The sequence below is a fragment of the Natator depressus genome, chromosome 3 (genome assembly GCF_965152275.1).
Source record: "Natator depressus isolate rNatDep1 chromosome 3, rNatDep2.hap1, whole genome shotgun sequence".
NCBI classification, from domain to species: domain Eukaryota; kingdom Metazoa; phylum Chordata; order Testudines; family Cheloniidae; genus Natator; species Natator depressus.
This window is the reverse complement of record NC_134236.1, coordinates 1644210-1664429: the sequence shown is the minus strand read 5'-3', so window position 1 is coordinate 1664429 and position 20220 is coordinate 1644210. Positions and strand designations below refer to the sequence as shown.

At 54.0% G+C, this 20220-nt stretch overlaps 1 protein-coding gene and 1 long non-coding RNA gene across 3 annotated transcripts in view; both read left to right on the top strand.

The window, feature by feature from the left end:
• DPYSL5 (dihydropyrimidinase like 5) overlaps positions 1–15089 on the top strand; it is a 102500-nt gene extending 87411 nt beyond the window's left edge. Inside the window, exons 12-13 of one of the 2 annotated variants that reach the window (XM_074947290.1) lie at positions 2177–2345; positions 14641–15089. In XM_074947290.1, coding sequence (XP_074803391.1) covers positions 2177–2345; positions 14641–14726 — 255 coding nt within the window. In that variant the 3' untranslated portion in view covers positions 14727–15089. The remainder of the gene's footprint in view (positions 1–2176; positions 2346–14640) is intronic. The other variant, XM_074947291.1, reaches the window with a different exon arrangement.
• Positions 15090–17449: 2360 nt separating this feature from the next.
• LOC141983719 (uncharacterized) lies at positions 17450–18713 on the top strand. The gene is made up of 2 exons (XR_012638480.1): positions 17450–18431; positions 18564–18713. It is a non-coding gene; the product is annotated as an uncharacterized LOC141983719 (long non-coding RNA).
• The last annotated feature ends 1507 nt before the right edge of the window (positions 18714–20220 follow it).

Here is a 20220-nt window from a genome sequence, read left to right as displayed (position 1 = left end):
GGTTCCCAGCCCGCTGCTGTGGCCGCTGGGGCTTGCTGCTGTCTGTGCATGATCCTTGCATGGCACTAGGGGGCAGCGCTTGTCTGCATAGGACTGATCTTTAATGCCTGTGGTTACTTGCTTACGGGGTGGGGGTGGGGGGTTGCACTGGAAAGACGGGCAGGGGGTGGAATCTGCTTTGCATTGGTGCAGTGAGGTGGCGTGCCAGCAGGGGGCAGTGCGCTACAGGCCTTAGGGGGACACACCCCGCTCTCTCTTGGACTGGGGTTTATCAAGCGCCCCAGCTCTGTGCTCCATTCAGGTGGGGGTCGTCCTCCCCCCAACTGCCCAGCGTGGCACCCGCTCACAGCTCGGGGCGTCACTTGGCCTCTGCCTGCAGGGGGGCCTGCTCCTGGGGGAGCCAGCCTTGGCCCGACAGTGCCCCTCGACCAGCCCATGACACCAGCTGCCGGACCCAGGGTGCAGCTCTGCCAGACGGAGCCAGGGCTGAGTGGGGAGGAAAGGGGAATGCAATAGCAGAGACCCTGCCCCGCACTGCACCCCTTCCCCATGCTGTACCCCCTATCCCCATACTGCACCCCTTCCCCGTGCAGTACCCCTGCACTGTACCCCTTCCCCATGCTGTACCCCCTATCCCCACACTGTACCCCTTCCCCATGCAGTACCCCTGCACTGTACCCCTTCCCCATGCTGTACCCCCTATCCCTGCACTGTACCCCTTCCCCATGCTGTACCCCCTGTCCCCACACTGCACCCCTTCCCCATGCAGTACCCCCACTCTGCACCCCTTTCTCATGCTGTACCCCCTACCCTCACACTGCCCTCTTCCATATGCTGCACCACTGTATTGTACCCCTATCCCATGCTGCACTCCCTACCTCCACACTGAACCCCTTATCAATGCTGTATCCCCACACACACTGGACCCCCACCCCCATGCTACATCCCCTAGCCCCACGCTGCACTCCTTCCCCATGCTGTACCCCCACACACACTGCAACCCCTACTCCCATACTACACCCCCTACCCCCATGCTGCATCCCTTCCTCATGCCATATCCCTGCACTGCACCACTTCCCCACACCGAACCCTTCTCCCATGCTGTACCCTGTACTTGTGCACTGCACCCCTTCCCCATGCTGCACCCCCACATTGCACCCCATCCCATGCTGTGCTCCCTACCCCCACACTGAATCCCTTCTCAGTGCTGTATCCCCACTCCACACTGCACCCCTTCCCCATGCAGTCCCCCCTTCCCCTGCACTCCACCCCTCCCTCATTCTGTACCCCCTTCCCCACTCCACACTGCACCCATTCCCCACATTGTATCCCCTACCCCATGCTGCACCCCCATCCCTATGCTGTGCCCCCTCCCAACACTGCACCCACACCCCAGGTTGTACCCTCCTCCCCACTCCTCTAGCCCTTGGTGTCTCATAAAAACAGCTAGACTGGGTCAGACCAAACGTCCATCTAGCCCCGTGTCCTGTCGGCCAGGAGCCCCAGAGGGAATGAACAGAACAGGGAAACATCAAGTGATCCATCCCCTGTCGCCCATTCCCAGCTCCTGGCAAACAGCGGCTAGGGACACCATCCCTGCCCAGCCTGGCTAGCAGGGCCTGTACCAGACTTTCAGGGCATCAGTGGATGATGCCTCTGGAAGTTCAGTGTCCCAGCTGAGGAAGCTGCAGTGATGAGGCTGGATGTCCTGAGAAACCCAGCATCCGTCCCCCGCTTTCAGCTGAGTTCTCCTCCCGAAGTGACCCCCGGGGCAGGGGCTGGGCAGGGTCGGGGAGCAAGCTCAGTCACAGGCCAGCCCAGCCCCATATTAGTGGGGGATCCCATCTCAGCCCCGCTCCACGTCCAGGCCCCAGATCGTCCAGGCTCCCCAGCCTGGTACCCCACATCTCAAGGGCAGAATCTGTCCCGGTGGGGCAAGGCCCTCATGCAGCCACTGGGCTGCTGGCTGCTGTCCCTCAGTGCCAGCCACAGCGGGTAGCCTAAGGTCCAGTCAGGCGGTGTCAGGCCAGCCATGGGGCTCAAGCAGCATAGAGGTGGGGCTGGCCACAGGGATCAGGCAACGTAGGGACAGGGCGGAGCAGGGCCGTGTAGGGATGGGGCGGGGCTCTAACTGTGCGGCCAGCGCTCATGGGTGTTTCTTTTCTCCCTCCATTAGAGTTTAAAGTTTAGGGGCGTGGAGCGCACCCCCTACCTGGGGGACGTGGCTGTGGTTGTGCATGCTGGGAAAAAGGAGACGGGGACTCCACTTGCAGATACCCCCACCCGACCTGCCACTCGACACGGGGGCATGAGGGACCTTCACGAGTCCGGCTTCAGCCTATCCGGTAAGAGCGGGGCCGGAGCGTGTGTTAGCGCCCCCTGGAGGGGGGGACCCCAGCGAGAGCGCCGTCCCTCCTTTCTGAGCGAGGGGGGGCTGGTTGGCTGAGAGCAGGACAGGTCAGGGTGCGTGGGCCTCTCGCTCCAGGTCTGGCTGCCGGCGGTTCGGTGCCTGAGTCGACCAGGCAGAGGGAGGCCACATGTCAATGTCACAGACAGGTGCCCGGCAGTGTTCATTGGCCATGCTCTCAGCCGTGGCGGGGGATCTCTCAGGCAGGGACACAGCGTGAGGGGCACGCACCAGGCCCTGCGTGGGCTGCCCCGGTCCAGGGTGCTCCGGCAGGCTCTCCCCACCAGCCCCAGCTCCCTGTTCTACCAGCCCACAAGTGGCATGTGGACGAGCCGCTCCCTGCTGCCCCCTATGCCGAGCCCGCTGCCTAACCGGACGCAGCACTGCCGGCTCCGTTCACACACTGCGAGCACTACCGGAGGCCATGCAGACGTCAGCCCTGCTGCACAGATGGGGAAACTGAGCCAATGTGTTCATTTGTACTGTGGGAGCGCCCATGGGTCCCAACCAGGACCTGTGGTCACTCACCCTGGGCGCTGCAGACACGCCCCTGCCCTGCAGAGCTTCTGGGCAGTGCCTGAGGTCAGCCCTCCTGTTCTTGGCAGAGCAGGGAGAAGCCAGGAGTCCGGGCTCCCAGCTCTCGTTCTGAGCCAGCCTGGCAATGCTGCTATTCCTGTGTCCGTCCGTTGCATGCCCGTGCTCCTGTCGCAGAGGCTGGCCGGTGAGGATTGGCGGGAGTTTCCATGGATTGTGTGGCTGAGTCTCAGCAAAGCAAGCACTGGGCAATTAATTGGGGCCTTGGCCATTGTTCGCCAGACACTTGGCGAGTCTGGCAGGGATTTCCCTAACCCCCCCCCCCCCCCCGTGTAAACCCCCCCCCGAGTTTCCCCAACACCCCCCCAGTGGTCAACTAGCTATGTGCAGTGTTGCCAATTTTGTCATTGGTTGGAAATTTGAATTGAAACTGAAACATTAATACACATTTTAAAAGCAGATACAGTGTATGATAAAATACGTGTACCTGGAAAAGTGTAATGGGTCTGAGAAGTCTGAACAAAGCCTGGCTTCCTCACACAGCTGTCGTTTTTGCTGACAATGGCGGCACATTGGTGTCGGTGATGCTGGCCAACCTCATAATTTAAAATGGTGATTTGTAAGCCAGGGCTGACTGAGCTCTGCCCTGACAGCTCGTGGTGAGCCGGGGTTGGGGGAGGCTTCAGGACCAGGCCGTATTTACATGAACTCACCTACTCTGCCGAGGTATCCAGCAGCCAGAGCCGTGCTGCCCAAGGGATCGGTTTTGGCTGGTGCTGGGTTAAGAATGACTAGTATTGAACGTGGGGGTCATGAAATCCTTGTTCTCCTCATTGCCGGAGTAGAGGGCAGCAGACCTGCACTTCGCCCACCTGCCCGCCGGGCTGAGGGGGTCGCCCTCGGTGCATAATTTTCGCCAGGGCTCAGCCCCAGCACCTCCAGGCTTGGCAGTTCAGAGCCCGGGTTTGCCACATCCGTTATGAAAGTAACAAACTTGCTTGAGCCCCGGCACCTCCTTCCTTACAAATTAAGCCCTGGTCACCGCCAACTGAACTGCGCTCGCTAAGCAAGGGGGTTGGATGGCAGGTCCCAGTGGAGGGCGGGGGCAGGGACAGGACAGGGGTGGTGTGGGCTCTGCGTAAGAGTCACCAGCACTACTGGATCTGCCCCTCTCTCCTGTTTAAAAATAGAGCTTATTAGGCTCCACTGAGAGTCTTTTTTGGTTTGTTAAGTGGTCACTAGAGCTGAAATCACTGATAATCAGGTCTAAGTGCTTAGACCTGCTGCAGGACAGTGTTTCTGTGGAAGGAACGGCCCAGCCTGCACCGCTGTGAGGTTCCCCCGAGAGCTGAAATCACTGAGAGCCGGGTGGAAGAGACCGACTCACGGAGGTCACAGTGGCAGGTGGCAGCATAAGGTGATGGCGCAGGGCCATCGGCACTGGAATGAACAGTGGCGCGACAAACAGCGGCCGGAGCGAGTGGCAAGCAGCTGGAGGAACGAGCAAGGTGCCTTCTCCCCTATACCCTCCAGGGTGGGAGGTGAACTCATGCAAAAGCACCTCTGAACTCTGGGTCTGCAGTGACCAAGGACAACAACTCTGAGTGGGGTGCAGTGGAGGGAGAAGGGAGGGGCACGTTAAAGGGCTACGTTTTAGTGACTTTGCTCCAGAATGCTAGATTTGTGACTAAGAAACTTATATAAATATACATTTCCTAATAGGCCAGGATTTTTTTTAAAAACGCATTATTTGCCAAAGTCATTATCTCACTTTGTTGCTATCTCGAGAGGCATTATCTTGGGGAGTTTCTGTACTAAACATTTTTATTATATTATAATTAATTTTTACATAACATAAGAATGGCCATATTGGGTCAGACCAATGGTCCATCTAACCCTGTCTTCTGACAGTGGCCAGTGCCAGGTGCTTCAAAGGGAATTAACAGAACAAGGCAATTATCAAGTGATCCATTCTCTGGTGTCCACTCCCAGCTTCTGGCAAGCAGAGGCTCTCAGAGCATGGTGTTGCATCCCTGCCCATCCTGGCTAAGCGCCATCAATGGACCTATCTTCCATGAACTTATCTAGTTCTTTTTTGAACCGTGTTATAGTCTTGGCCTTCACAACATCCTCTGGCAAGGAGTTCCACAGGTTGACTGTGTGTTGTGTGAAGAAATACTTCCTTCTGTTTGTTTTTAACCTGCTGCCTATTAATTTCATTTGGTGACCCCTAGTTCTTGTGTTACGTGAAGGAGCTTATTCGCTTTCTCCACACCAGTCAAGATTTTATAGACCTCTAGCATATCCCCTCTTAGTCCTCTCTTTTCCAAGCTGAAAAGTCCTAGTCTTTTTAATCTCTCCTCATATGGAAGATGTTCATTTTTGTTGCCCTTCTCTGTACCTTTTCCAACTCCAGTCTATCTTTTTCGAGATGGGGCAACCAGAACTTCACACAGTATTCAAGATGTGGGAATCCCTGGATTTATACAATAAAAATGGAGGAACTTGGTTTGCCAGACAGATCAGTAAAGCCAATTCTGACAAACTATGTGAAAAGGCTGCAAAACACCAATCCTCTGGACTGCATTGACATGCAGAAAGCCTTATAAGCCAGTCATTGTCAAAGCCAATTTTAGAAGTACTTAATGAGGCTGTTAAAAATGCTGGAGATACGGTTTATTCAAACATGGCTGTCACATCATACTTTCTCTTTAAGCAAGAGATACCACACACTACAAACTGGAGGCCAATGTTAAGGGCATTGTCATTTGTTAATCCTGAAGTTGGACACTGGTTCTGAGCAAGACCAACAAATGCTCACTGTCTTTCTGCAAGAAACTCAACTGACTGGTTAGAAGCATGTGGGTGCAACAGTGAAAGACTCAGCAGTGACAAGGTGAAGACCTCTCTCACCGCATTCTGAAAATGTGCCTACATGGCTGATGAATCCACCGATGCAAATGGGCATCAAGTATTAAGTCACTGCACGTTATCTTGATGTGGTAGGCCAGTGGATGAATTTCCAGCTGTTCAGGTTATAGAAGATACATCGGCTGCATCTCTGACAACCCACGTCTTAGAAGAGTTAAATGCTTATAAGTTGAACCCCAAAGAGATGGCTGCTTGTGCATTTGATGCAGCTGCAAACTTCTCTAGAAGACATAGTGGAGTACAAGCTTTGCTCAGAGAAAAGCGTAACCCTTGTCTCTCCTATACGCACTGCAGAGGCCATCTACTCCAACTAGCGCTAGGATGAGCTGCAGAATCTTCAAAAGACGTTTAAAAAGCTATAAATGTAATGTCTTCATTTGACTCTTTTTTTCAGCAAGAGTCCAAAAGGACTGAGCGTCTTGGAAAACATAGAAGATCCACTGGGACGGAAGTTCAAATTAGTCCAACCTGGGAAAACCCGCTGGCTTTCTCAGGAGTGATCCCTGGCTGTTGTCTTAAAATTACTCCTGCCTCACTACAAAAGCTACTTTCCCCCTCTTGGTATTGACGCCTCCTCATCATTTATTGGGAGTGGACCACGTCCACCCTGATTGAATTGGCCTTGTCAACACTGGTTCTCCACTTGTGAGGTAGCTCCCTTCTCTTCATGTATAGTAATGTCTGCATCTGTAATTTTCACTCCATGCATCTGAAGAAGTGGGTTTTTTACCCACAAAAGCTTATGCCCAAATATATCTGTTAGTCTTTAAGGTGCCACTGGACTCCTCATTGTTTTTGTGGATACAGACTAACACGGCTACCCCCTGATACTTAAAAACTACTGCAACCATTATTATTGGCTTTGGAAAGTATCTGCCGAGATGGAGCAGATCTAAGTAGGTTTCAGAGTAGCAGCTGTGTTAGTCTGTATTCGCAAAAAGAACAGGAGGACTCGTGGCACCTTAGAGACTAGCCAATTTATTTGAGCATAAACTTTCGTGAGCTACAGCTCACTTCATCAGATGCATTCGTGGAAAATACAGTGGGGAGATTTTATATACACAGAGAACATGAAACAATGGGTGTTACCATCCAGACTGTGACGAGAGTGACCAGGAAAGGTGAGCTATTACCAGCAGGAGAGCGGGGGTGGGGTGGGGGGGGAACCTTTTGTAGTGATAATCAGGGTGGGCCATTTCCAGCAGTTGACAAGAACATGTGAGGAACAGTACGGAGGGAAATAAACAAGGGGAAATAGTTTTACTTTGTGTAATGACCCATCCACTCCCAGTCTCTATTCAAGCCTAAGCTAATTGTATCCAGTTTGCAAATTAATTCCAATTCAGCAGTCTCTCATTTCAGTCTGCTTTTGAAGTTTTTTTGTTGAAGAATTACCACTTTTAGGTCTGTAATCGAGTGACCAGAGAGACTGAAGTGTTCTCCAAGTGCTTTTTGAATGTTATAATTCTTGACGTCTGATTTGTGTCCATTTATTCTTGTACGTAGAGACTGTCCGGTTTGGCCAATGTACATGGCAGAGGGGCATTGCTGGCCCATGATGGCATCGATCTACCAATGTGATATATGCCATCATGTGCCAGCAATGTAAGTCTACTGTTGAAACCACTTGGGTCATTAAACAGTGTCATCCAGGCATCTGCTCCAACAGTAGCAGATCTCTGTCCAGTAATGGAAGCTGCAGTTGGATCAATCAGAGAGATCCATTGAAAACATACTGAAAGAAGCAAAGACTTCAGTTCAGAAGTGACTAATTAGGGCACTTTTATTGACTCCTTAAATGAAGAAGACAAGAAGTGTTTGTTAAGCCAGCTGAAAAAGGAAAGTACACGGACTTGATTCTTACCTCTCTACAACAACTACTTCTGGATTCTGCCAGTCTCTGGGGAGCTTTTCCAGATGCCGGTCTTATAAAACACCGACAGTTGAGCGGAGTGAGGCACTACCAGCAATGGGGCTGCCATGTGACCAGGACAGAACAGAGAATTTGAACCCAGAGCGGAATATCATACCATGAACGAATGATTTGACTTCAGCTTCTTCTTTGTCATCACTAGTGGTTTGACCCAATTTTTGTGCGGTGTTTCCTGGGGTGAAAGACGTAGGTATACATCTTTCTACTCCCAGTCACAGCAGCTACGGTCGAGCGTTCTTTTTCCTCGTTGAATAGCATTGTGTGTTCTGGAAGAAGTCGCCTTCTGCCTGATCATGAGCATGTCATGAAGGACTGGAAGTACCGGACACATGAGAAGCCACCAAAAATGAACGCACCGCATTCGAGAAGTTCATTAACAGAGTTGTGCAAAATTACAAGAAGAAATCAAGAAGGATGTAGATGTCGTGCTTCATAGTAGGCTTGTGCAGCTAACATTAATTTGTGTGATGATTTAAAAACGTGAGTTAAATCTAATAAAATGGTCGTGAAACATTTTTCAGTTGTTACTGTGGTGCCATACAGCCCACCTTCAGCCTCACGGTCTCACCCCTCATTGGTCCTTACCCCCCTGTACTTTTGAACCCCTTCCCCCCCGCCCTGCAATTTCAATTCCTGTGGAAAACACTGCCTGGTTAGGGTACCCTGGGCTTTGGGGGGAGGGATAGCTCAGGGGTTTGAGCATTGGCCTGCTAAACCCAGGGTTGTGAGTTCAATCCTTGGGGGGGTCATTTAGGGATCTGGGGCAAAAATTGGGGATTGGTCCTGCTTTGAGCAGGGGGTTGGACTAGATGACCTCCTGAAGTCCCTTCCAACCCTGATATTCTATGATTCTATGATTTGGACCAGGGCCCCACGAATCTCCGAGTTTAAAATGTGCTGTTGAGAGTTTTAAGGGTTAGAGAACACTGAGAGTGGGTGAAGCAGAGCCATATGCTGAAAGAAACATAAACAGTTATGTGAAGAAAGAAGAATGGCCCTTGGAGGGGACGGCTCAGCTCAGAAGTGAGAGGTTTGCACATGCGCTGTGATCAAACAGCAGAGGCCAGTGAAGCGGACAGGATCCGATTACAAATAAGGGTTGACAATGAAGTGAAGCTGGCTGGCTTTCAGGTAACAAGAAAACAGCGTTAGCTGAGGAAGGGGCAGAGCTGCTCACTTGCAGCAAAAGCAAGAGCTGGAAGCTGAAGAAAAAGCCCACCAGAGACCGAAGAAAACTGCCACATTTCAACTCCAAGTCCTGGGAGAACCAAAGAATCTGCAGTCTGGAATTCCATCTGCGCCCAACCACAGAGACTGGGCTAGCGTCTGCTCAGTTTATAAAGAGCCTGAGCTACGGGGAGTTTCTGTCCACCTTGGAGTATGTGTGATAGTCCCAGGATTCCTGCGGGAATCACTGGTGCATATGTGAGAATGGAAATTGTGAAAAGCGTAAGCCCCCCAGGAGAAGGAATCACTTGGCACCACAGTTTAAAAGAGGGGAAGGTGTGAGAGTAAAACTAGCCCAGTGTATAAAACTCTGACCCTTGGAGAAACCATTATGTGATGCCAGCATGGGGGGGGCCCAAATTGTCCAAATCTTAGAAATACCCCAAACCCCACAATAAATTCTAATGTGCTTACTCTGAATACAGAGGCTAACCAGATATGCCCCAGCACAGCCATCTGGTGTCCCGAGGCAGTCCCTGCAAATATGGATGCTACCTGCTTGATCTCAGAAAAGTTTGGGGAAGGAATTAGCGTCAAGGAAAGGTCCTGGCTCGGGCCCGTGCCAACCAGCTAGGAGCTGGCTCGAGTGTGGCGGGGGGAGCTGGAGCTGGCAGGGGGCTGCAGCAGGAAGAGGAAGCAGGTTCTCCGGAGCCTCGGCCCTGACAGGGTCCATGATGCCCTAGCAGTGCCAGGGCAAGCCCAGCCAGTGTGGGATAAGCAGGCTGCACCCAGCGAGGGCAGGAAGGAAACACCAGCGCCTGGCACAGCAATCTCAGGTCTGAGGGGCTGGCAAAGGAGCAGACAGAAGCTTTTTACACCACTAACAATTCCACTGTATGGGGAGTGCCCCAGTTGGCGTCAATCGGCTGTCGCTCTGCTGAGTCAATGGGCCAGATCCCAGCTGGCGTCAATCAGCCGTCGCTCTATTGCCTTGGCCCCACAATGGGCCTGGCCTGCATCTGCAGCTCCCTGTCTCAGCCCTGACAAGATCATAAACAGGGATGCATAAATAGAGAAATCTTAAGTAGGGGTCGAGAGGGTTCTTTTACCTTTGGCACTGGTGCGACCACTGCTGGAATCCCATGTCCAGGTCTTGTGCCCACTGGTCAAGGAGGATGTTGATAAATTGGAGAGGGGTCAGAGAAGAGCCACAAAAATGATTGGAGGGTTGGGAAGCTGCCTGATTGTGAGAGACTCCAGGAGCATTGTCTTTTTTTAGCTTAACAAAGAAGAGCTTAAGGGGTGACTTGATCAGTAGACTTGGGGAACAAATACTTGGTATGGGGTTCTTCAGTCTAGCAGAGACAGGGCTAACACCAGACAGTGGCTGGAGGAGGAAGCTAGACAAACTCAGACTGAAAATAAGGTGTAAATGATTAAGAGGGCGAGTAATTAACTACGGAAACCATTTCCCAAGGATCGTGGTGGATTCTCCATCACTGGTAATTTTAAATGATCTGCTCTGTGAGTTATTGTGGGGCCGGTCTCTGGCCTATGCTAGGCAGGAGGTCAGATCAGATGATCACAGTGGTCCCTTCTGGCCTGGGGATCTCAGATCTATTAATCGCTTTCCAACTTCTATGTGATAGCCCCATTTTTATATATCCCAGAGTCCTTGAGCCTTTTGCCACAGCAGTGCACAGACAGCTCATGTTGAGGTGATTATCTCTGATGATCCCTAAATCTGTCTCTGGGTACGTGTACACTTGGAGCTGGAGGTGTAGCATACCAAACTGAGATGCCAAGTCTGGGCTTGGGATGGCTAGACCATCCCGCTGCTCACACCACTGCGGCTACACTATTCTTAACGCATTCATTTGATCAGTGCTAGCTCAGGTACATCTAGATCATAGAACCGGAGGGTTGGTAGAGATGTCAAGGGGCATCTATTCTGACTCCCTGCCAAGACGTAGGATTTGTTGTGTCCAACCCATCCCAGACAGGTGGCTCCAGCCTCCTTTTGAAAACCCCCGGCGAAGGAGCTTCCATGACCTCCCAAGGTGTCTGTTTCACTGTCCTACTGTTCTTACAGTTAGGGAGTTTTTCCTGGGCTTTAATCTAAATCTGCTGTGCTGTAGTTTGATCCCATGGCCTCTTGTCCTGCCCCCTGTAGCAAGAAAGAACAACTTTTCTCCATCTTTTTTATGGCAGCCTTTCCAGTGTCTGAAGACCACTATCATGTCCCCCCTTAATCCCCTTTTCCAAACTAAACATACCCAGTTCCTTCAGCCTTTGCTCATATGGCTTGCATTCCATCCCTTTGATCATCTTTGTCACTCACCTCTGGATCCTTTCCAGTTTCTCTACATCCTTTCTATACCTTGGTGACCAAAACTGGACACAGCACTAGAGCTGAGGCCTAACCAGGGCCGAGCAGAGCGGTACTAGCACTTCCAGTGACTTACATGCTTTGCCTCTCTTAAAGCAACCTAAAATTGAAGTTGCTCTTTTTGCATCACAACAGCATCACATTGTTGGCTCGTGCTGAGGATGCGATCCACCAGAACTCCCAGATCCTTCTCAGCAGTGCTGCTGCCAAGCCAGTTATCCCCCATCCTGTATTTGTGTATTTGGTTTTCCTTCCCTAAGTGCAGCACCTTCCTTTTGTCTTTGCTGAATTTCATTTTGTCGTCTATAGCCCAGTTCTCCAAGTTAGCAAGATCTGTTCTCCATTGCAGCTCCCCCCAGCTTTGTGTCATCTGCACACGTGATCAGTGCGCTCTCTCCTCCGACATCCAGGGCATTAATAAAGATGTTCAACAACACCTGGCCCAGAACAGATCCCTGTGGAACCCCACTGGAAACCACCCTCCAATCCAACATCATTCCATTAATCGTTACTCTTTGTTCACAGTTGTTTAACCAATTATGCATCCACTTAATGGGAGTTCTGTTGAGCCCGCATTTCTCCAGCTTACTTATGAGACTGTCCTGTGGGACTGTGTCAGAAGCCTGGCTGAAGTCCAGGTATATTATGTCCGCTGCATTCCCCCATCCACCAAACCAGTTACCCTGTCAAAGAGGGAAATCAAGCTGGTTTGGCAGGGTTTGTTCTTGGTAAATCAGGCTGGCTGCTAACGATCACCCCTTCGTCCTCCAGGTGTTTGCACATGGAATGTTCTATACATGGCTCTAGTCGCTTCCCAGGCATTGAGGTCCAGTGACTGGCCTACAGTTCCCTGGCTCCCCCTTTCCAAGCCTTGTTAAAGACGGGCCCTACGTTGGCCCTACCATAGCCCTTCTCCAATCTTCCAGGACCTCGCCTGTTATCCATGAGTTGGTAAATATTATTGGCAGTAGTGCTGAGGTTTCTTCAGCTAATTCCCTCAGCACCCCGGCGTGACTAACATCCAGCCCTGCTGACTTGAATTCATTGAGATTGGTCAGAAGATCTGTGACATGTTCTTTACTTAGCCCGATCTGCAGCCCTCCCCATGTATTGTCTGTTGTAACTTCGCTGGTTGTCTGGTCACATGTCATTTTTTGTGAAAAGACTGAAGCAAAGTCGGCATTGAGCAGCTCTGCCTTCCTGTCATCTTCTGTTACCAGCTCACCACCTCCACTGAGCCACGGGCCCGCACTGTCCTTGGCCTTTCTGTTTTGTCTGACATCTTTGTCGAACCCTTCCTGCTGTCTCTAACATTGCTTGCCAGCTGTGGCTCATTCTTTGCCTTGGCTCTCCTGACTTTGTCCCTACACTTGTGCTGTTCCCATGTATCCTTCCTTGGGGCCCTGCCCTCCTTCCATTTCCTGCATGGGTCCCTTCTGGTTTTAACACAGCTACAAAGCTCCTTCTGCAGCCACATCGGCCTCCTGTGGCTCTTCTTCTCTTTCCTCTGCCTAAATCTCTGTGAGCTGGAATTTACACTTCCAGCTCCAGGCGGTAGAGGTGTCGCTGCTGTCCAAGACCGTCTCCCCTGCCCTGTAGATAGAATCTGCGTTCTTGGTCTTACCTGGCATTGGCTGTATTAAAACCCATCTTCTTGGATTGTGACCATTTAACCAGGTGCTTCGGCTCCCTCTGTAGCAGGATCCTGTCCTTGTTATTTACTGCCCCACCCATCTGCCTGTCACCTGCCAACTTTACCAGCGAAGATTTATATCCTGTGTTGGCCAGTGATAAAAATACTAACTCATGTTGGACCAAGAATTGATCATGGGGGAACCTCGCTAGAAATAGCCCCGCTCACCAATGGGTCTCCATTAATAACTCCATTCTGAGATTGGTCAGTCAGCCAGTCTGTAATCCACCTGCTCATTCCATATAGTGCAAGGTTTTTAACCAAACTGTCATGAGGTACTAAGTCCCATGTCATGGCTAAATCCAGTGAAATTAACCATGCTGTTGTACTCAGGATCGACATGAGGGTAACCGGGCTGCAATTCTCGGGCCGTCCCTTTGGCCCTTTTCTGATACTGCAACTACACTGGAAGCCCTCCAACTCTGGGATTTCCCAGCTTTCTCAGGATTTGTTTTAGCACCGCATCCACATCTCTGGGTGTTTTTTTCCCCAGCATAATTTCTTTGTGGAATCATGGCATTTGGGGGTATCCAGGAGGCTGTCCTTGACCAACTCCCTGTTTTTGTTAACACTGCCTGCGCCAGGGAAGTTGCCAGAGCCAGTCCTGAGCCCCCACTTTCCTTGCTGGGTGTGGGGGGAGAGGCCTGGCCGCCCCAGACATAGCTCCAGGGAGCTCCATTGCCGATTCTGCCCCGGCCTTCCAGACCAAGCCCAGTGGGACTCTGCTCTTAGGAGTAGGCATAGCTCCTGGGCATGGCACGGGCACATGCCCAGCTCTGGGCAGCATGGGAGCTGCTCCGGATTCCCATTCTCTCCACTTAATGCCTCAAAGGGATTGGTGCCAGCTCTGAGCTGGGACACCAGGAAAGCAAGAGCTCGGTAACAGCTTCATGTGCCCACCCTCTGCATGGGCCACCTCAGCGCAAAGCTCATGAACACGTGCGGGAGGCTTTGGCAGGGGCATCAGGACGGGAGCGGTGCTGGCCGCTGGGCCCTGGATTGGGTGGGCGGGGGCATCTGTGTGAGAGAGGTGCCAGCCCAGGGCCCTGAACTGGGTGGGCGGGGGCGTTGGGATGGGAACAGTGCTGGCCGCAGGGCCCTGGATTGGGTGGGTGGGGGTGTCAGTGTGAAAGAGGTGCCAGCCTGGGGCCCTGGACTAGGTGGGGCGGAAGTGTCGGTGTGGGAGAGGTGCCGGCCTGGTGCCCTGGACAGGGTGAGCGGGGGCATTGGTATGGGAGCAGTGCTGGGCGGTTGCCCTGGGGTGGGGGGGGGATGTTGGTACAGGAGTGGTGCCAGTTTGGGGCCCTGCACTGGTTGGGTGGGGGTGTCGGTACGGGAACGGTGTTGGGCAGGGGCCCTGGAGTGGGTGTGCGGGGATGTTGGTATGGGAATGGTGCTGAGCGGAGGGCCTACACTGGGTGGGTGGGGGCGTCCATGTGGGAATGGTGCCGAACGGAGGCCTTGGACTGGGTGGGCGCGGGTGTTGGTGTGGGAGCAGTGTTGGACGGGGGCCCCGGCGGGGCAGGGCGGGGATCTCCCCCTCTCTCTCTCCCTACGGTGCTGACCTGCTGCCCCTCTCCTTGCAGGTTCTCAGATCGATGACCACGTTCCAAAGCGAGCTTCGGCCCGGATTCTCGCTCCCCCCGGAGGCAGGTCTAGCGGCATTTGGTAAAACCAGCGACCTGTCCCCAAACTAAGGACGCAGCAGCAGCACCCCACTCCTCCTGCTGGCCCCGCCCCCACTGGAAGACCTGGCCGTGCCGCCTCCACCCACCCCTGGGCACCGGGACACCACAGTGCTGTCCAGCAGGGCTGTTTGCCATCCAGTCCCGCCAGGCGGTGGCGCCCGCTGGGAGGAGGCTGCAAGCCGTGCCCTCCTGCGGGTGGGCCATGGTAGGGGTGCCCTCACTGTATGGCCATGCACCCGCGCATGACTGCAGATCCTTTCTGTGAGATAACGTTTGCTTTGCAGGCTGCACAGCTGGGCTCCTGGGCCCACTGCATGCAGCGCGAGCCAGCAGCAAGCTGCCGGCGGCATGGGGCAGGTGGGGCGCTGGTGCGGGCCAGGCCGGGCGGGGGGAGGGAGGGAGGGCGGCCTCTACGTTCCCTTTTCTGTTTGCACGTTGGGTTTGGATCAGTGAGTTTTGACTTGTTTGTGCATCACGTGAAAATAATCCCAGGTGGTTTGTGTCATTAGCGTTAGGGGAGAAGCGGGAGAAGGGCCGGGCCCCATGGCGGGAAGGGGGCGCAGGACCCCCCACACCAGGCTGCTGACTCCATCCTATGGACAGCAGGCTCTGAAAGGAGGGTGAGGCCCCCCTCCCTGGGACACACGGAGCAAGGGCCCCTGACTACGTCCAGATGTGCTACCCCCCCACACACCCACACCCACACCCAGATCCCTGTGTGGGGATCTGCTTTCCGCCCCCGCACAGATCCCAGTGTGGGGATATGCTAAACCAACCCTCCGTCCCGTGGCTGGGGTCCATTCGATGGGTGATGGCATTGAGCCCCCTTGGAAAGCATTGAGTTCCTCGGGTGAACAGGTATGTCTCTTCCCTCTCCCTGTAGGTGGTTGCCATGGGAACGAGCCCCATGAAGCCACCTCCCAGTTGAACCAGGTTCAGGAGTTTGAAAAATCCAAGCTTTCCGAGTAGCAGCCGTGTTAGTCTGTATCCGCAAAAAGAACAGGAGGACTTGTGGCACCTTAGAGACTAACACATTCGTAAGCTTTCGTAGGCTACAGCCCACTTCATCGGATGCATAGAATGGAACACAGAGTAAGAAGATAAAAATACATACAGAGAAGGTGGAAGTTGCCGTACAAACTGTAAGGAGCTCATTAATGAAGATGAGCTATTATCAGCAGGAGGAAAAAACTTTTGTGGTGATAATCAAGCTGGCCCATTTAGACCGTTGACCAGAAGGTGTGAGGATACTTAACATGGGGACATAGATTCAATATGTGTAATGACCCAGGCACTCCCAGTCTCACAGACCTTGGGAGACAGGCCAGTCCTTGCTTACAGACAGCCTCCCAACCTGAAGCAAATACTCACCAGCAACCACACACCACACAACAAAAACACTAACCCAGGAACCTATCCTTGCAACAAAGCCCGTTGCCAACTGTATCCACATATCTATTCAGGGGACGCCATCATAGGGCCTAATCACATCAGCCACCCTATCAGAGGCTCGTTCACCTGCACATCTGCCAATGTGATAGATGCCATCATGTGCCAGCAATGCCCCTCTGCCACGTACATTGGCCAAACCGGACAGTCTCTATGTAAAAGAATAAACGGACACAAATCTGACATCAGGAATCAGAACATTCAAAAACCGGCAGGAGAACACTTCAGCCTCTCTGGCCGCTCAGTAACAGATCTAAGGGTGGCAATTTTGCAACAGAAAAGCTTCAAAAACAGACTCCAAGGAGAAACTGCTGAGCTTGAATTCATATGCAAACTAGATCCCATTAACTTGGGTTTGAATAGAGCCTGGGAGTGGCTGGGTCATTACACATATTGAATCTATGTCCCCATGTTAAGTATCCTCACACCTTCTGGTCAATGGTCTAAATGGGCCAGCTTGATTATCACGACAAAAGTTTTTTCTCCTGCTGATAATAGCTCATCTTAATTAGTGAGCCCCTTACAGTTTGTACGGCAACTTCCACCTTCTCTGTATGTATTTTTATCTTCTTACTCTATGTTCCATTCTATGCATCCGATGAAGTGGTCTGTAACCCATGAAAGCTTATGCTCCAATAAATTTGTTAGTCTCTAAGGTGCCACAAGTCCTCCTGTTCTTTTTGAAAACTCCAAGCTTCCCTGAGACTGATGTGCCCCCACCCCCAGGGTGCCAGTGGGCCGGCCCTGTTCCCCCTCCTCCACAGCAGTGCCAGTGGTCCAGCCTAACCCCCCCACCTCCCGGCAGTGCCAGTGGGCTGGCCCTGTTCCCACCCTCCCTGTAGCAGTGTCATTGGGCTAGTCCATCAGCTGGGGTGCCATGGCGGGGAGGGGACACCCCCTGCACCCCAGAGACCAGCCAGTGGGGCCATTGCAGTGACATCAAACTGGCCCTGAGACCCGGCTGGGGGCGATGGGGAGCTCCTGAGCCAACCCTGCCCTCTCCCAGCCCCACGGGAGCCCCTTGCTAGCCCTGGGATCCCCCTCGGGGTGCATGAGAGCCGGCACCCCAGAGCACAGCCAGTCCCTGCCCCAAGAAGCTCACAGCCCAAGAGCCAGGGAAATTCCTGGTGCCAGCGACTGGCTGCTGGGGGGTGGGGGGGTCTCCTGGTGCCAGAGGCCGGCTGTTGGGGGATGGGGGTCCCCTGGCAACAGAGGCTGGCTGTTGAGGGTGGGGGGCCCCTGGTGCCAGAGGCTGGCTGTTGGGGGCTAGGGGTATCCCTGGAGCCAGGGGATGTCTTTTGGGGGTTGGGGGTCTGCTGGTGCCAGAGACCGGCTGTTGAGGCAGGGGGTGTCCCTGGAGCCAGAGGCTTTCTGTTGGGATGTGGGGGTCCCCTGGTGACAGAGGATTGCTGTAGAGGGTAGGGGCCCCCCAAGCCAGAGGCTGGCTTTTGGGAGGTGGGAGATCCCCTTGAACCAGAGGCCGGCTGTTAGGGAATGGGGGGGTCCCCTTGAGCCTATTGTTCTTTCCCCAAACGTGTGACATCCCTGCTGTCTGAACCTGCCACAGCCTCCAGGAGGCCCTGGGCCCCCAGCCACTGTGCTGCTGAGACGCAGGCCCACAAGTGCCCCCTCCTCTTCTGCCTGGCTGCCATCTCTCCCTGGGGACGGGGCCAGCCACTGGGGACGTCTTTCTGGCTGCGGTGGCCACCTTCCTTCTGCGGAGACCCAGGAGCAGCCGAGGCCTAGTGGCTGTCTGCTGGGCCTGGCTGAGATGAGCAGGGTCTCTGCCTGGACGGCTGCCACTCCAGGGGCTCAGGGCTTGGCAGGAGCGACTCCTTCCCGGCCTGGCTGCTTGCAGGTCGGAGCTCAGCCCTGCATGCTGGGCAGAGGCTGTGCCAGGCGGTCCTGGACTGGGGCGTCCGGACACCACAGGGAACCCCAACTCGTCTATCCGTGGAAGCAGCAAGGAATCCCACTCCCGAGTGTGTGCTGGCCACAGGAGTCCCAGCCATGAGCCACGCCTCTCTCACATAATGGTGCTAAACCGTGTTGGCCGCGAGGCTGCACACTCCAGTGCTTTAACCATCTGCGTCTGGCAGAACAAGAATAAGCAGCAGCCTGGGGCCGGTTCTCAGTGGACTCGAGCGACTTCTCCTGTGTTTCTCCTCCATGTTCCTTTGGGGTAGCGTGAAATGTGAAATGTAACTTGTGCACTTTTTTCCACTAGCTGGTACCTGTAGGTGTGGGAGCGGCCGGGCGGTGGCGCTGGCTCCCAGGCCCGGAGGTGTGGGAGCGGCTGGGCAGGGGCGTTGGCTCCCGGGCCAGGAGGTGTGGGAGTGGCCTGGCGGGGGCGCTGGCTCCCGGGCCCGGAGGTGTGGGAGCGGCCGGGCGGGGGCGCTGGCTCCTGGGCCAATGGCAGAGACTTGGCTCCGGGCCTGCCACCTTCCTTGCTGGATAGTCTGTATTGGCCAGTTTTAGAGACATGCCATATGTTTCTGTTTGCTCATTAAAGATCGTTCTCACAGTCTGAGCTCAACGCCTCGTCCACTGCCCATGCGCCACCGCTGGACCCCGCCCCCAAGGAGGAGCCCTACCCACTAGAGCCCATACAGCACTCTGGGCACAGGCTCCTGACGGCACTGCTTGTGGGGGGGGCGGTCTCCCAGGTGCATAACAACACCAGTGATCCCCATCACACTCCTCTCATGCAGGGCAGACCCAGCGGGGGTCACATGTGCTGGCTGCCTTAGCCAGGGGCCCTGTGACCCTACTTTACTGGGGGAGTCTTGCCACCCCCAAGTATTTGAAATCAGTCAGACCCCCCACCCCCCGAAATCCTTAGATTGGCTTAAAACTTGATTTTGACCCAGAGAATAAGTGTTGTGGCCTATGGCTCCCCCTTCTGGAGCCTGAGCCCACTGCGGGGAGCCACATGCACTTGGGGAAGGGGCTCAGCTCACTTGGGGGGAGCCGATTGGGGGGGAGCCACATGGGCTTTGGGAGGGGGTTCAGCTTGCTGTGTCACCCAGGGTTTTTCTGAACCCAAAGCTCTAGGTAACTTTACTCTCAATGGGGACATGGCGTGTCCGTCTGATAGATGGCTGGCACGAGCAGTACAACACATGAGGATTTTCACGGTCTCCAGCCCATACACACAAATGCAATAGGTTATAGACCATCTGAAGCCAATTGTTACCCCAAAAGTCTGGAGAGGTCTTCAAGTGGGTCAGCAACAGATGGCCGGTGGCCAGCCTCATGAGAGGTGATCATGCAGAGTCCGCCGAGCTCAGACCGTCCCCCTGGTTGTACCTGGTAATATGACATAGCTTGACTCTCAAACCACTATGCACGCGGTTCTTCTTTGAGTGCTGGTCCCTGTGTGGATTCCAAGTGTGGATGCGCCAGAGCCGGAACTGTTCAGAGTCGTGTCTGTTGACCTGCGTCGTGCGTTGACCATGTGGTGCGGCTGAGGCTTTCAGAGGCTGTGTGGGTTGACGCTGCTCCAACTCCCTCTTACCGCTGCATGGCCAGAGTTGGAACCCTGTCCCTCCGTGCTCGGAGTCACCTGAGAGTACTGTGTTCAATCTCGTTCCCTTGTTTTAGTTAGTTGTCCGTTCATTCGTCCGTAGTTAGTTAGGTTCTTCGTTGAACTTTCCCCTTCAGGGGCTTCTCTCCTCTCCCCAGCCAGGGGATTCTGCCCCATCAGGTTGACTTTAAGAATTGCGCCTCATGCCCTTGCTCCTTTTCAGTGAGTGACGAGCGCACTGTACTGTCTGGGCAAAGCCCCCAGTCTCTCGCTGCTTCATTTGCCCGGGCCGCTCGCTAGGTTCAGCTCCGCAATTTTCTCATGGTGGAGGCCATGTGCGCAGCAAGACTCAGCTCCAAGAGAACCGCGGGCGAGACGGTGAGCACCCCACTGGGCCCTCCTGTGCAGCGCCGCCAGCACTGCTGAAGCCCCACTGCATGCAGAAGACGCACAGGCACAGGGACCACCTCAAAATGCAGCATTTCCTCCCCGCGCCGGGATCG